General features: G+C 41.1%; 1 protein-coding gene and 1 long non-coding RNA gene across 2 annotated transcripts in view; one reads left to right on the top strand and one right to left on the bottom strand.

The window, feature by feature from the left end:
- The window catches only part of LOC126143483 (proteasome subunit beta type-6-like), a 40709-nt gene extending 31863 nt beyond the window's left edge, over window positions 1–8846 (bottom strand). The window contains exon 1 of the mRNA XM_049915404.1: window positions 8659–8846. Coding sequence (XP_049771361.1) covers window positions 8659–8751 — 93 coding nt within the window. The 5' untranslated portion in view covers window positions 8752–8846. The remainder of the gene's footprint in view (window positions 1–8658) is intronic.
- A 263-nt stretch (window positions 8847–9109) lies between these two features.
- Window positions 9110–14488, top strand: part of LOC126143484 (uncharacterized) — a 41361-nt gene continuing 35982 nt past the window's right edge. Inside the window, exon 1 of the long non-coding RNA XR_007529742.1 lies at window positions 9110–9240. This is a non-coding gene — a long non-coding RNA (uncharacterized LOC126143484). The remainder of the gene's footprint in view (window positions 9241–14488) is intronic.

The following is a 14488-nucleotide window of genomic DNA, read 5'->3' as shown; positions in this document are numbered from 1 at the left end:
GAAGAAAATGCAAAAAAGGTAAGAAATTAAGATTATGATGAGACAACAACAAATATGCCTCAGTGTCCCACAACACCATGCAGCAGAACTCACGAGGCGGCCGCAAGCTCTAATTAGTTGACGGAATGGTGTACTGTCAGAGCAAGGCGACACCAGTGCTCACAGCTGCGATGGCCCCAACTGTCGGCTGACAGGAAATTTCGTGCGCTCTGTGCGCTTTTGAAGTTGCTGGTACACTGAGGGAAGCAAACTTTAAGATAATGTTATACAGAGGGAAGAGAATGGAGATATGACACTGCAGGAAGAATCTGAAAGACTTAAGACACAGAATACGGAACATCCCTCAGAATTATCAATGTCCTCTGGAGAAACAGCAATGACAAAACTATTCCAGCTGGTCTCCTCATTTTTTCTACAGCTGTGAGATTGGCAGAGCAAATTTTACATCAATATTCTCTGTTTGCTGTTTCACTCTGTAACAAATATAACATGATTAAACAGGAAAAGTTACACCAAAGTACTTTAACACTCACCATTTATTTTAGCAAATATGGTGTAACAACTTGAGTGCACCTCTCTGTAGCCACTCAACTTCAAAATTACCAGGGCAAGACAAATTAGGTCTGTCTGCAGTCAATTTGAGAGAATTGAAAATGAGAGAGTAGTAGTGAGAAAACTGTTCAATTGAGCATTTAATCTGTAATGAAGTTTACCAGAGACAAAAATATTGTGAAAATTATGTATGAAACAAAATAAACTGACAGATATACAGGGTGATTCAAAAAGAATACCACAACTTTAGGAATTTAAAACTCTGCAACGACAAAAGGCAGAGATAAGCACTATCTGTCGGCGAATTAACGGAGCTATAAAGTTTCATTTAGTTGTACATTTGTTCGCTTGAGGCGCTGTTGACTAGGCGTCAGCGTCAGTTGATGCTAAGATGGCGACCACTCAACAGAAAGCTTTTTGTGTTATTGAGTACGGCAGAAGTGAATCGACGACAATTGTTCAGCGTGCATTTCGAACGACATATGGTGTTAAACCTCCTGATAGGTGGTGTATTAAACGTTGGTATAAACAGTTTCCAGAGAATGGGTGTTTGTGCAAAGGGAAAAGTTCTGGACGGCCGAGAATGAGTGATGAAAATGTAGCACGCATCCAGCAAGCATTTGTTCGCAGCCCAGGAAAATCGACTCGCAGAGCTAGCAGAGAGCTGCAAATTCCACAATCATGGATGGAGCGCCACCACATTGGCACTTATCTGTCCGTAACTACCTGAACGTCAACTACCCGAGGCGATGGATCGGCCGCCAGGCAGCCCGTGACAGAGCACTTCATCACTGGCCTGCAAGAAGCCCTGATGTTACCCCCTGCGATTTTTTCTTATGGGGGTATGTTAAGGATATGGTGTTTCGGCCACCTCTCCCAGCCACCATTGATGATTTGAAACGAGAAATAACAGCAGCTATCCAAACTGTTACGCCTGATATGCTACAGAGAGTGTGGAACGAGTTGGAGTATCGGGTTGATATTGCTCGAGTGTGTGGAGGGGGCCATATTGAACATCACTGAACTTGTTTTTGAGTGAAAAAAAAACCTTTTTAAATACTCTTTGTAATGATGTATAACAGAAGGTTATATTATGTTTCTTTCATTAAATACACATTTTTAAAGTTGTGGTATTCTTTTTGAATCACCCTGTATATTGCAGTATGTAAGTTATGTACAATCACACTTTAAGAATGTAATAATTTCAATTCCAAAAAAAAGATAGGTTTTGCCAGGAACAAATAAAGACCAAATCACCAGTCAAACAGGTGTAAAATATTACCAAAAATCATTTATGGAAGAATGGGAAGACTTGTAGGAGAAGGCAATACAGGAAATCAGTGTAGGTTCTGGAGAAACACGTGAGCATTCTTGGAAAACTCACCCTACAACTTATCTTAGGAGATAAGTTGAAAAAAGACAAACCTATATTTAATGCATTTGTCAATTTAGAAAGGGAACATTAGGCAATGTCAGACAAACTGCTTACAGGAATACGGTACAAGATGAACTGGCAGCTTTGAGAGACCAAATACGGAAGACAGCAAGCATGGGGTAACACGATTCTACAGTGTAACATCTATCACTTTTAACCACTTAAGGTCGATGAAAGATGTCCACGGAATTTTATGTAAATTGGAGGTGGAGAGAGGACGAAAGGAAAAGGGGAGGGGAGGGATCACTGCTGCCAGCTGCATTGGGGTATTACGCGGAATCAGTGGTGACGACTGCAAATTTGTAGAAGATCAGGATTCAAACCTGGGATCTCCTGCTCACTAGGTAGGTGTCGTAACCGCTGTGCCATCCGGGACACAGTGTTACCGCAATTGCACGGACTACCTCGGCTCGCCTCACTTTAATCCACACTCCCATCGAACGCCACCTATCCACAGGACGTGTCCGAAAGCGCACACACGCCACACATTCGTACAATTTGGTAGGCACAGCTGGGCAATGAATCCACCTTCTTCAGTGCATATGTACAAATATATCTGACCTCCCGTGGGAATCTCGGAAGAGCGAATACGGAGGAGACGGACATAGGCTACAGATAGGTAGCATTCGATGGGAGAGTGGCTTGGCTGTGAGGCGGGCCCAGATAGTCCGTGTAGTTGTGATAACACTGTGCACCTGCCTAGTAAACACGAGACTCCTGGTTTGAATCCCGGTCCAGTACACACTTTCACTCATCTCCACTGATTCCGCATAACGTTCCGACACAGCTGACAGCAATGATCCCTCCCCTTTCCTTTCCTTTCTTCCCCCTCCACTTTCAATTTACATATAATTGTATAACAGCTACAGATTCTGCACGATGCCCGACATGTCTGAAAGGACAGACACCGTACATTCATTCACATAATGTGCGTGGACACTGAAGACATAGTTTAGGTATTAAGTGCGGAATATCCTGCTGTGTGCACCCTCATTTGACCTGGGTGCTAACATCGACAAGGCGCGATGGCGAATGTGCGTCTCCACCTGCTGTGGAGACCGACTTACGCTTCGGTGTCGTGGCTCGGCAGTGCCTCTGAAGCCACGGAGCAAAACGCACTGACGATAATAATGTCGGTGGCAAAAAAACAGAAACATCATTATGAGAACTCATTTGGTAATGTGCCATTCTATAATGTAAAAGAAGTACACGAATATACATTGTACTCTGTTACAAGTTATGAAATAACAGAGCTCTGTTCACCCATCTTAACTGGAGCTGTAGATTAAAAAACATCAGGTGTAAAATACAGAAGAGTTACCGCAAAGCCGTTTACGACATTTAGTGACTGACAGATCGGAGCCCCACTGCAGAAGGTGCACGAGTCACACGTCGGTCTAGTGGCACTGCACAGTAGGTCCACAGAAGTAGCTAACTTCAGGAAGGGTGTCCACAAGTTGTTTATAAAATAGAGTTAGCAGACAGGCATTCGGGTGATAGGTCTTAAACGGAGTGGAACACATCAATTAAAAAACTTTCCACCTGTAGAAACTATACAGGGTATTACGTGGGTGAGAATGAGAGTGACACAAAATGCAAAAAGGCCAAGCAGGAATGGCTAGTGGACAAATGCAGGGCTGTAGAAAAAAACACACACACACACACACACACACACACACACACACACACACACACACACAATTTGCTGCCTACAGGAAAGAATGGAAAGCCTAGAAGTGCAAGGAATATACAGAAGGCCTGTGTAAGGGAAACAAATCTGAGAACAATATTATAGATACAGAACATGAAGTAGATTAAGATGATGTGAGATACGATACTGTGAATTTGACAGTGTGCTGAAAGTCTTAACGAGGTCCCCTGAAGCAGATCACATCCCCTTCCCAGTTATTCCAATTGGTGTATAGCCTTGCAGACTTCAGAAAGGTAATAATTCCAATTCCAAGGAAGACAGGTCCTAACGTGTTAATATTGCCAAACCATCTGTATAGTAAATCATCACTGCAAAATATTGACACAATTTGCTTGCAGAAGAATGGGAAAACTGGTAGAAGCCAATCTGAGGGAAAATCAGTTTAGGTTCTAGAGAAATGTAGGAGCACTCGAGGCAATACTGACACTACGACTTATCCTAGAAGACAGGTAAAGGAAAGGCTAACCTGCATTTGTTGACTTAGACAAGGCTTCTGATAATGTTGAATGGAGTACACTTTTTGACAGTTTGAAGGCATCAGGCCTAAAGAAAAGGCAACAATAAATATTTACAACTTGTGCAGAAACCAGACTGCAGTTCCAACAGTTGTAGGACGTGAAAGGGGAGCAGTGGTTGAGAAGGGAGTGAGACAGGGTTGTAGCCTGTGCATCATGATATTCAGTCTACACACTTGCCAAGCTGTGAAGGAAACTGACAAGAAATTTGGAAAGGGAATTAAAGTTCAGGAAGAAGAAATAAAAACTTTTAGATTTGTCGACAGCATTGTAACCGTGAAAGAGATGGCAGAGGGCTTTAAAGAGCAGCTGAACAGCACAGATAGTGCCTCAACAGAAATTAACCAGTGGAGATACACAAGCAAAGCATGGGCAATGGAATGTAGTCAAATAAGGCCGTGCTGAAGGAATTAGATTAAGAAATGATACACTGGGACAAGAAGATTAATTTTGAACACCAAATAAAATGCATACTTGCAGTAGCAAGAAAAGTTTTCCTGGGGGGGGGGGGGGGGGGGGGGGAATAAAAAAAAAAACATTAAATATAAATTCAAGTGTAAATTGACCGCTCTCTAATATCTCTGAGTGTACCTACTCCTCCCTTTGTAGTACCACGAAACACACTTTCCTCCTCATTCAGTTGACACCTCTTAATTCCTCAGTCTAGGTATCTGTAAAAACTCCCCAAAATTTGAATTTATATTTGACATTCTTTTCAAAAAATCCTTTCTTGCTAATTTTAGTGCCATCTTCTAATCTGCTTCCCTCAGTACCACCTGGTTTCATTCAACTAAATTCCATTCTTCATTTTGCTTTTTGTTGACAGTCATATTAATGCACGAACACAATAGGCCAACAAATGATAACTGACTGCTTCACTGCTCGAGGTCTACTCAGTTTGTGTACGGCTGGCAAATTGGAGGTGACGAAGCAGTTGACCTCGGTTATGGTTTGTACTGCCAGCAGTAACATTAAAAGCATTGGCAGAGGGTTGGCCTTGCGATCACTCTCCTACTGTGGATGCCAGTACAAATGTTAACTGGCTCAGCAGTGATTTGCCATGTGTGTTACCCGATGAGTGGAAAAGTACTGGAGTATGGAATGCAATACGTAGACAGCATTAAAGCTCTCAGAACTTTATAATGAACAGAAATGTTTAAGGAATGCTACAAACCATGGATTTAAAAACAAACTGAAAATAGAGACTTGAAGGGAAATAAGGAAGCCGTTACAAATTAATGTGCATGATGTGAAAAAGAAAATTAAATCTTTGTTGGTATCTTTTCGCTGTAAACATTTGTAGGATATTCCTGTAAACTTTAAATTATAGCTGAACAATCTTCAGGTAAAATCTTGCATACAGATTTATTTGATACCTGTATTTCAGAGATATTTACCTTAAGCTGGCATATGAACCCCCAGTAGCTAAATATCTCACAGCAAACATTAATCTCTCCTCTGCAGGTACTTCTCTCCTACAAGAGGCGCAATCTTTATAAATTTTAGGGCATACACAATTCAAAATCTGTAGCATTCATTTGGGAAAAAATTTATGAAAATAGCCCATATTCCAATTCAGCTTTAACATCAGACAGTCTTGTCCCACCACATTGCTCCTCAATTTTTGAAAGTGAGGTCATCCACAAGTTTTATTTCTTCTTGTTTTTTGATGATCAGTTTCTTTCAGTAAAAGAAATGTCATACATGCAACAACTGCTGAATCATCCTAATTCCTCAAAATATCAGCTGGTCAAATTGTAATTAAAACAACTTTATAGCAATAACAAAAAGGGAGCAATCTCACCAGGTTATTAGAGCCAATTGAGATTCCACACAGCCGAATCCCTTGGCTCCCACACCTCTATTTGGAGGGGATGAGGGGCCAAACACCTAAACATTGGTGACCAACATTCGGCCAAATCCACTGGCTGTCACTTGTTAACCTAGTCAGTACACACCTGAGAAATTTCTTTTCAAGGAACTATTCGTATTGTTTGACTGAGCTTTCAAGTCCTTTGCCCCATGACAGAATCACAGTGTTATCAGCAAACCTCACATTTCAATGTACAGGTTCACTAATATGAGGGAGAAGCTACAACCCTACCTCACACTCTTCTTATTCACTGCTTCTCTCACATCATTAAGACCATTGGGGGTCGGGTTGTTTGGGGAAAGAGACCAAACAGCCAGGTCATCGGTCTCATCGGATTAGGGAAGGAAGTCGGCCATGCCCTTTCAAAGGGACCATCCCAGCACCGTTAAAACTGCCGTTGCGTTTCAGACTAAGTGGTAGATTTGCATAACACCAAGTGTATAACATACATGCTGCAGTTCTCATAAATCATTCACCTATCTCAGATTAATAGTGTTTAAAGCAATAAGGGTTATGCCTGGACTTCAGAAATTAAGTTACACCTGCCTTCCCCTATTGAGACCACTGCATACTGACAGAGGCACACTGTCAGCAAAGGGTACGTGTTCTGGTTCTCCTGCCAACATAATTCCGCTGCGGTATGAATAACTGGTGCATCACATGTGAGTGAAATGGCATGGCAACTGAAAAGTTTGGAGATGGTTTAATTATGTGGGACATACAATTCTAGATTGCACACGGATTCACCATAAGATTCTGGCAATATATGGGCCAACTGCAAAATCGCATCCAAAAGTAACGAAACTATGTCAATTTGACAGAGGATGCACTGACATAGATGATGCTAAGCGTGAAGTACAGATCTTGCACTACGTGATTTCCACGTTTTTAGCAAGCTGAAACTACATCTGGGAAGGAGGGATATTTTCCAACTACAAGTACATTCACAAAGCAGTTCTCAAATGTGTGCGTTTGATAGCAGGAATTTCTTCCATTGAGGAATGAAATGACTGGTGGAGTGTTCCAACTGTCATTTACACGGACTTGGTGACTGTGTGCTGTATGTCATGTATCTGTGTCACTTAGAAATTGTGTAGTGCACCATTCAATGAAAGTTCTTTGGCTATCCACAGTAATCTGTACAGTACTTTTCAAAGTTCCTCATACAAAACGGAGGGGAACGGACAGTTTCCACTATTAATACTCATTCTGCAATTGCCAGCCACTTGTCTCCTACCACTCCTCCTCCAGTACATCTTCCCCTATCAGTTGTCACAATTGCTTCCCATTTGCTAGCAATATTTTTTTATCTTCTCTGTTAGCAGATTACGTAGTAAAGGATACCAGTAGTCCTATCATTGTGTCTGCAACTCGATGCTTCCTCTATACAGTGAGTAGCAATCTGTCCTTTCCATATTATTGTTAGGTTGGAAAATGATAGTTTTACTGTAAGTTGGTGAAGCCAACATATTTGAATATAAAAAGACCATGCAAAAGTTACAGGTAGAGCCCCTTGTATTTTTCGTAATTTATATACGATATACTTAAATACATGTCTTCAAACTTGTAGCGTTGGCCATTATCTGATAGAAATTTTCTGAATATATCTTGTAGTTTTAGTTTTATAACAAAAAACATGTTAGATATGTGAACTTAAGACATTGCCCTAGGCTGCAAGTCAATCTATCACCACAACCTCTCTTTCACAGTCATTGGTTTCACCAACTTTAGTGACATCATCTACCAACCAGACCTAGCTCTCAGGCTATGCTATTAATCATTCTGTCACCATATCATAGATTTTGGTGGTGGTGTCCACTATCACCCTCTAACCACAGACAATCCTGAACCGCTGCACTGCATAACAGGCGAAATTACTGGTGCATGTATCTTCAACTGTGAACAATGAAATTATGGATGATAGGGTGAGGGTTGCACTACGCCACTATTACCAGCAAAAACCTCATTTGAAAAGGCTACAATAGGAACCTTACTTTACTGTGCAAGCTTGGTCCTGATCTGTAATGAAACGGGTCTGAAGATTCGCATATGTCACTGTTAACAGTATGGAGTCAAAAGGATTTATTAAGTTATTATGTAGTTCCCAAGTTTCAGCATACCTAATGGTATATTTTTACAGTTTTACAATTACACCTAATAACTTTTCAAAACTGAAACAAAAGCAGTAGACTGTAAAAAGAACGATTATTTACACATCAGAAACTGAAATCCATCATTTTCTTCTTAGCACAATTAACTGGTACATATATGTCTTTCATGTAAAAGGATGGAAAATTAACTTTAATAATGACAAAATGCTAAGAAGAATTATGTATTTTAAGATGTCGCACGGACTGTCGTGGTTTCAATTCCAGCAATTGGTTTTTACTCTTCACCTTCTAGCCATCAGTAACACGATGTAATTACATACAAGGACAAGAAAAAATAATGAAAGGGTACACTGAATCAATAATATTTAAAAGTCAAGTAGTGTTATTTCGAGAGTGAGTCAGCATACAAACGATCTTTAAGAGTTCCTTAATTTGTACTTGTTCTGAAAACTATTACTTACTCCTGTCATATGTTCAGCGTTCATCCAGTCCTCATCCATCGGACCTGCACGAATACTTTCCACGGGATATTTCATAGTTCCTACAGATGTCATTATTTTGCAGCACGAAAGCTCTTCCTTCAAGTCTTATCACGTTTCTTCAACTCACTCAGACAACAGACAGTCTACCGAAAGGACGCTGTTCAAAGATTTGCTATACGATTAACATACAACTTTCCTGTGTAGCACAGTAAAAAAAAAACGAAGCTTATCTTACGGGAATACATAAGATCAAAATCGGAAGGGTGTAATTCAGTGGTCTACTCTATGAACCAAATCTTGATTATGACGCCTTTAATAATTTCGTTTTCGCGAATACGATATCTTAAGTTAGTAGGGAAGGTTAACTTAACCTCTTTGGTTGCGCATATCTGTCGATGCCTCGATGGCGTTTCGATGGATACTCTTTGCACTTACCTTGTGTCAAATCAATGGGGTGGAATGCACCTTTACACCAAGTGAGGTTAAAGTAGACAGTGGTTTGTTATGATGCGTGAAGCAGAAGGAGATAGCTTTCTACATACCGAAGAATGTTCCCAAAAGGTAGTCACATAGGTTACTCATTTATATGACAGCGGTCTGGCCGTAAAAATTGTACTGATGGCTTATGGTGTTCAGCAAAAAATTACACGTATTCGACGATTCTTTGCATCATTTCTCTAGTACCAGGCAGTACACAAAGACCATTCCAATAGCAATGCCCGAAACACTGCTTAATAAATATTGTTACACAAATACGTCCAGATGCAAAACATGAGTGGTAGATCGATTGTCCGATAAACAAAATATAATGCAGGTCATTTAAAGCTAATTCACTGTCATTAAACTTTGAGAAGACGCACTATATGCAGTTCATAACCAGTAAGAAATTTCCTTCCAGCATAACATATGAAGACATGCAGATCGAAGAGGTTGACAGTGTTAAATTTCTGGGATTGCAAATCGATAATACATTCAGTTGGGAAGAGCATACCACAAAATTGCTTAAGCGCCTAAATGTCTGTATTTGCCGTGAGAATGTTGTCAGATGTAGGAGGTATAAATATAAAAAAGACTTGCCTACTTTCCTTACTTTCATTCTATTATGTCATATGGGATCGTATTCTGGTGCAACTCGTCAAATCGAGCGAAAGTTTATAGAGTACAAAAGCGTGTGATAAAAATCATTTGTGGTGTAAGTTCAAGAACATCTTGTAGAAACCTGTTCACGGAAATTTGTATTTTAACCACTGTTTTTCAGTATATTTATTCCTTAATGAAATTTGTTGCAAGTAATACATCTCTATTTCCAACCAATAGGTCAATACATAGTATTAATATTAGGAATAAGAACAATCTACATAAAGACCTAAAATCACTTACCTTGGTACAAAAAGGGGTCCAATATTCAGGAACACACATTTTCAATAAAATGTCAACAACCGTTAAAAACTTGGTTTCAGATAAAGCACTGTTTAAACAGAGTTTGAAAGTCTTTTTGATAGGCAAGTCCTTCTATGCCATTGATGAATATCTTAACAGAAACTGTTAAGCCAGCTTAAGTAAAAATGTTAGATTTCAGTTTTGACAACACTTGGTCACAACAGTCAAGCTTAGGTATTTTGTGTATGATAAATTTATTAATAGTGCATAAGTGTTTCATTCTGACAGCGTGTTAATTCTGTAAATATTAGCTGTTCCAGTTTACTGCATTGTATTAACCTATTTCAACTATCTCCTGACAAATGATCAGTGTAGTAGGTAATTATTATATTAAAATGTTTTATGTTTTTATGTTATACTTTCTGATATGTTCCACACCCACGAGAATCATCTCATTTTTTGGGTCTATGGAACGAAAACGGTATCTAATCAAATCTAACTCTGTTGATATGTTGAGTGAATATGTTGTTCTATGTGCAAGGGTATGGAAGACCAGATTACGGGTAAACATTGCAGTTTTTGTGTCAGAAAGGTAGTGTGTTTCTCAAATTGTTTAAAATGCTAGAAACAACCCAAACGCTAATTTAGTTATCTTTCTACTATTTAACGTAATTGTATACTGGACGTGAAATACGATACCGTATATAAATTTCTACAAATGTCAGAATATTTGACTTACATGAAAAGAAAGGAAACGTGGCCTGGATTCAACGAGAATGGGACAGCGAATGATTACTTAAACATCTGTCATAGTTTATGTGCAAAATAAGTAATTTACATTTCAGTCACTCCCCTTTTCCAATAAATTTTTTGTTAGAGAAGATAAATGATAGCCCATGCCATTGTGTATCTGCTGCTTTTATATTCTCTTTTATGCACAGTTATTTGCATTACTAAGTCCACAGATCGAAGGTGTCTTCAGATTTTTGGTGTCGCATTGTACTGAGTAATAAAACGTGGAGGTTAGAAAGTCTACATCACTACCAAGTGATATTTTAAAGTGGTGTAGATTATGGCACATTGTTTTAAATGTTCAGATTTGTAAAATTGTAAAATTCAAAAATTACATGACTACACAATCAGTAAGCCAAAACTGAAATTGGGTAACTTGTGCAGAAACCATTTCATAACAGTTTGTAGGGCCATGAAGTGGAAAGATCATGCAGGATGAGTTGCAGGGCTAGGAAGTGGCAGACTTTGGTCTAGGAAAATGCAATTAGTCTGCAAAGGAAATTGCTTACAAGACACTTGTAACTTACCCAGGAATACTGCTGCACTGGGTGAGACTTGTACCTACAAGGGCTAACAGGGCATATTAAAGCCAGCATAAATGGATACAAGTGCAAAAACCTTACAAACTTCAGAGAACCATACTAAATAAGGACTCTGTGAATATAATACAGCTTCTTATTTATGACATCTGCAGGTACTCGGAAGACAACAGAGACTAATTACAGCATGTCCAGACCTATTAAAGTGCTCACTTTGGAAGTGCACCACACACAAAGGGAATCTATTAAATCCAAATATCTGCCACAGTGGGGTGTAGCCTACTGTTTGCAGAGCATGTATGTAGTTCCAGAACTTATTCACATTGACAGCATCTGTGTTTGATTACGCAACTATAATCAAAACTGTCCACTGTTCCTTACACGTAAGTTAATTTCACAATTTAGGAGAGTGTATTGATGCAGCGAACTGGTGGCACTCGTAAAGGCACGAGCTGTTTTACCTCTTTTGGAAGGACGTTGGAAGTGATTGTTGCAGTACACTACTAGTTATATGTTCCTTATATTATTTTCAAGATTTCCAACAGAGTGATGTGGTTTGTCAGTGTACATGCTAGATCATGCTCTCACTTGATCCTGATGCTTCACCCCAGAGCCAGACATTGTTAACATTCAGATGTTGTAGCACCTTTCTCTTGTGGGCAAGCACTTTCTGCTTCAGACGTACGACGACATCTGGGCAGAGGGCACATTTCCCAGACAACGATGTGAAGCCACTGTCATACCCATACCTGAGCCCGGTATGGACAAACATCTTTCTTCTAGCTAGTGCCCCATTTCTCTCGCCACCTGTGTTTTCGAGGTGACGGGACATATGATTGGTGCCCGGCTGGTACGGTGTCTCAAGTCACGCAGTTTACTTTCCACTGCACAGTGGGATTTAGTGTGTGCTGTTCTGCAGTTGACTGTGTTGTCACTTTGTCCACTTGTGTCATGAATGGTTTTCTGTGGAAATCCCAGACTGTAGCCACGTTTTTCAATTTAGAGAAAGCCTACGGGACCTGCCGGAGGACTGGTATTTTCTGTACACTCTAAATGTGGGGCTTCTGTGGCCGCCTGTGCCTTTTCCTTTAGGAATGTTTAAAAGACTGAGTTTTTGAGGTACTTGTCGGACACCTTAATCCAGAAAACCGTGTGCCTCGGGGTTCTGTCCCGAGTGTCATCCCCTTTGCTATTGCCGTTAATCCTATAATGGCCAGTCTTCTGCTGGGCATCTCTGGCTCCCTTTTCTTTTACAATTTTGCCATCTGTTACAGTTTCCACGGACCTGTCTCACTGAGTGGGATCTTCGGCGATGTCTGTCATCTTTACTCGTGTAGCATAGACAGAGGCTTTCGTTTTTCTTCTGACAAAACTGTTTGTATGAATTTCTGGTGGCACAATTAATTTCTTCCACTGTCTTTACATGTTGGGCCTGTTGCTGTTCTGTTTGTTGAAACAGTGAAATTCCTGGGGCTTTTGCTTGATGGGAAACTTTCTCGGGCCACCTACTTTTCTTACCCGGCAGCCCTCTGTACACGGTCCCTCGACGTCCTACGTATCCTCGATGGTACTTCCTGGGGAGCAGACGAAACTGCCCTCCTCCGTTTGTACCGATCCCTCGTCCGTTCGAAACTAGACTGGGGGTGTTTAGTTTACGCATCCGCACGTCCGTCCTCTTTACGCCGTCTCGGTACTATCCACCGTCGTGGCATCCGTTCGGCCACTGGCGCCTTTTACACTAGCCCGATTGAGGGTCCGTATGCAGGAGTTGCAGAACAACTGCCGTCCTACTGCCGTGACTTTCTCCTCGGCAGATGCGCGTGCAGTCTGTCACGCTTGGCCACCCGTCCTGCGCCTTTCCCTTCGACGACTCCTTCGATCGCCAGTATGCGGCGCACCCCTCTTCTGTTCCTCCTGGACTTCACTTTCGGATATTGCTCCGGCAGCTCAACTTAGTGCTACCTGCAACTTTGAGTGGGTACGTGCCCTTCACCACCTCGGATTCGTGCGGTGGCCCGTGTTCACCTCGGCCTTTGTTCGCTTCTTAAGGTTACTGCACCAGCTGTGCAGTATCACCTTCAGTTTCACGACCTTCTCCCAGAACTTCACAATAGTACCTTTCTGTAAACTGGTGCCTCCTGGACTGAACGTGTGCCTTTGTCATTGGCACCTACATTTTTTGGTATCGGCTTTCGGAACACTGCCGAGTATTTACAACAGAGCTCTTCACCCTGTATCGGGCCTCAGAATACATCCTTTGACACAGGCTTTTCTCTCTCGGCGCCCTTCAAAGCCACGCTGTGATGTGCACTGTCCCTCACTCAGTGCAACTCGTCCTGGAAAGCTATCACTTGCTCACTCTTGATAGCGTCACTGTGGTGTTTGTGGGATCTCGGCCGCCGACACTGTTGCCGAGGCTGCAGTCCTCGTACCTCGGCCCGCTAGTTCTCACATTCCCTCCGACGATCTCTGTGTTGCTGTCAGTTAGCACGTGGTGTCACTTTGGTTTCACCGCTGGTCCTCCCTTTATGCAAACAAGCTCTGGGCTACTAAGCATCTCCCAGCAGCTACTTCCTCTTGACCCTTCTCGCTGTGAGGAGATTGTTTTAGCTAGGTTGTATATCAGGTAATGTCTTTTTAGCCGTCGCCATTCCTTAAGTGGCCCTCGGCCACCACTTTGTACTCGTTGTGCTCGTACTTTGATGGTCTGCCATTTCCTGACAGAAAGCCATGTTTTTAACCACTTGTTTATGTTTGCCATCTGATTATCGGCCATTTTAATGAACGACGCGTCGGCTGTCGACCCTGTTTTACTTTTTATCTGTCATAGCAATATGGCAAAGGCTATTTTATTTTTAGTAATGACCACTGTTTTTCTATGGCATATTTTATAGACCTTTCTTAAAGTTCCTGTTTTTAGCTGTATTCTCTTCCATCGATTGGGATTAACGTGTAGTTGTGTTTTTAACTCTTCTCTTTGTCTTTGTGTAATACAGTTGTGATGTGGGCACGTATGACGTTAGTTGTTTTTGCACCCTTAACTAAAACAAACAGTTTACATGCTGTGTGTAGATTTGTTTGTGAGTGTTGCTACAGCT

The sequence above is a fragment of the Schistocerca cancellata genome, unplaced genomic scaffold, assembly GCF_023864275.1.
Source record: "Schistocerca cancellata isolate TAMUIC-IGC-003103 unplaced genomic scaffold, iqSchCanc2.1 HiC_scaffold_808, whole genome shotgun sequence".
Lineage (NCBI taxonomy): Eukaryota > Metazoa > Arthropoda > Insecta > Orthoptera > Acrididae > Schistocerca > Schistocerca cancellata.
The sequence above is the reverse complement of the archived record's forward strand: the minus strand, read 5'-3'. Positions and strand labels throughout refer to the sequence as shown.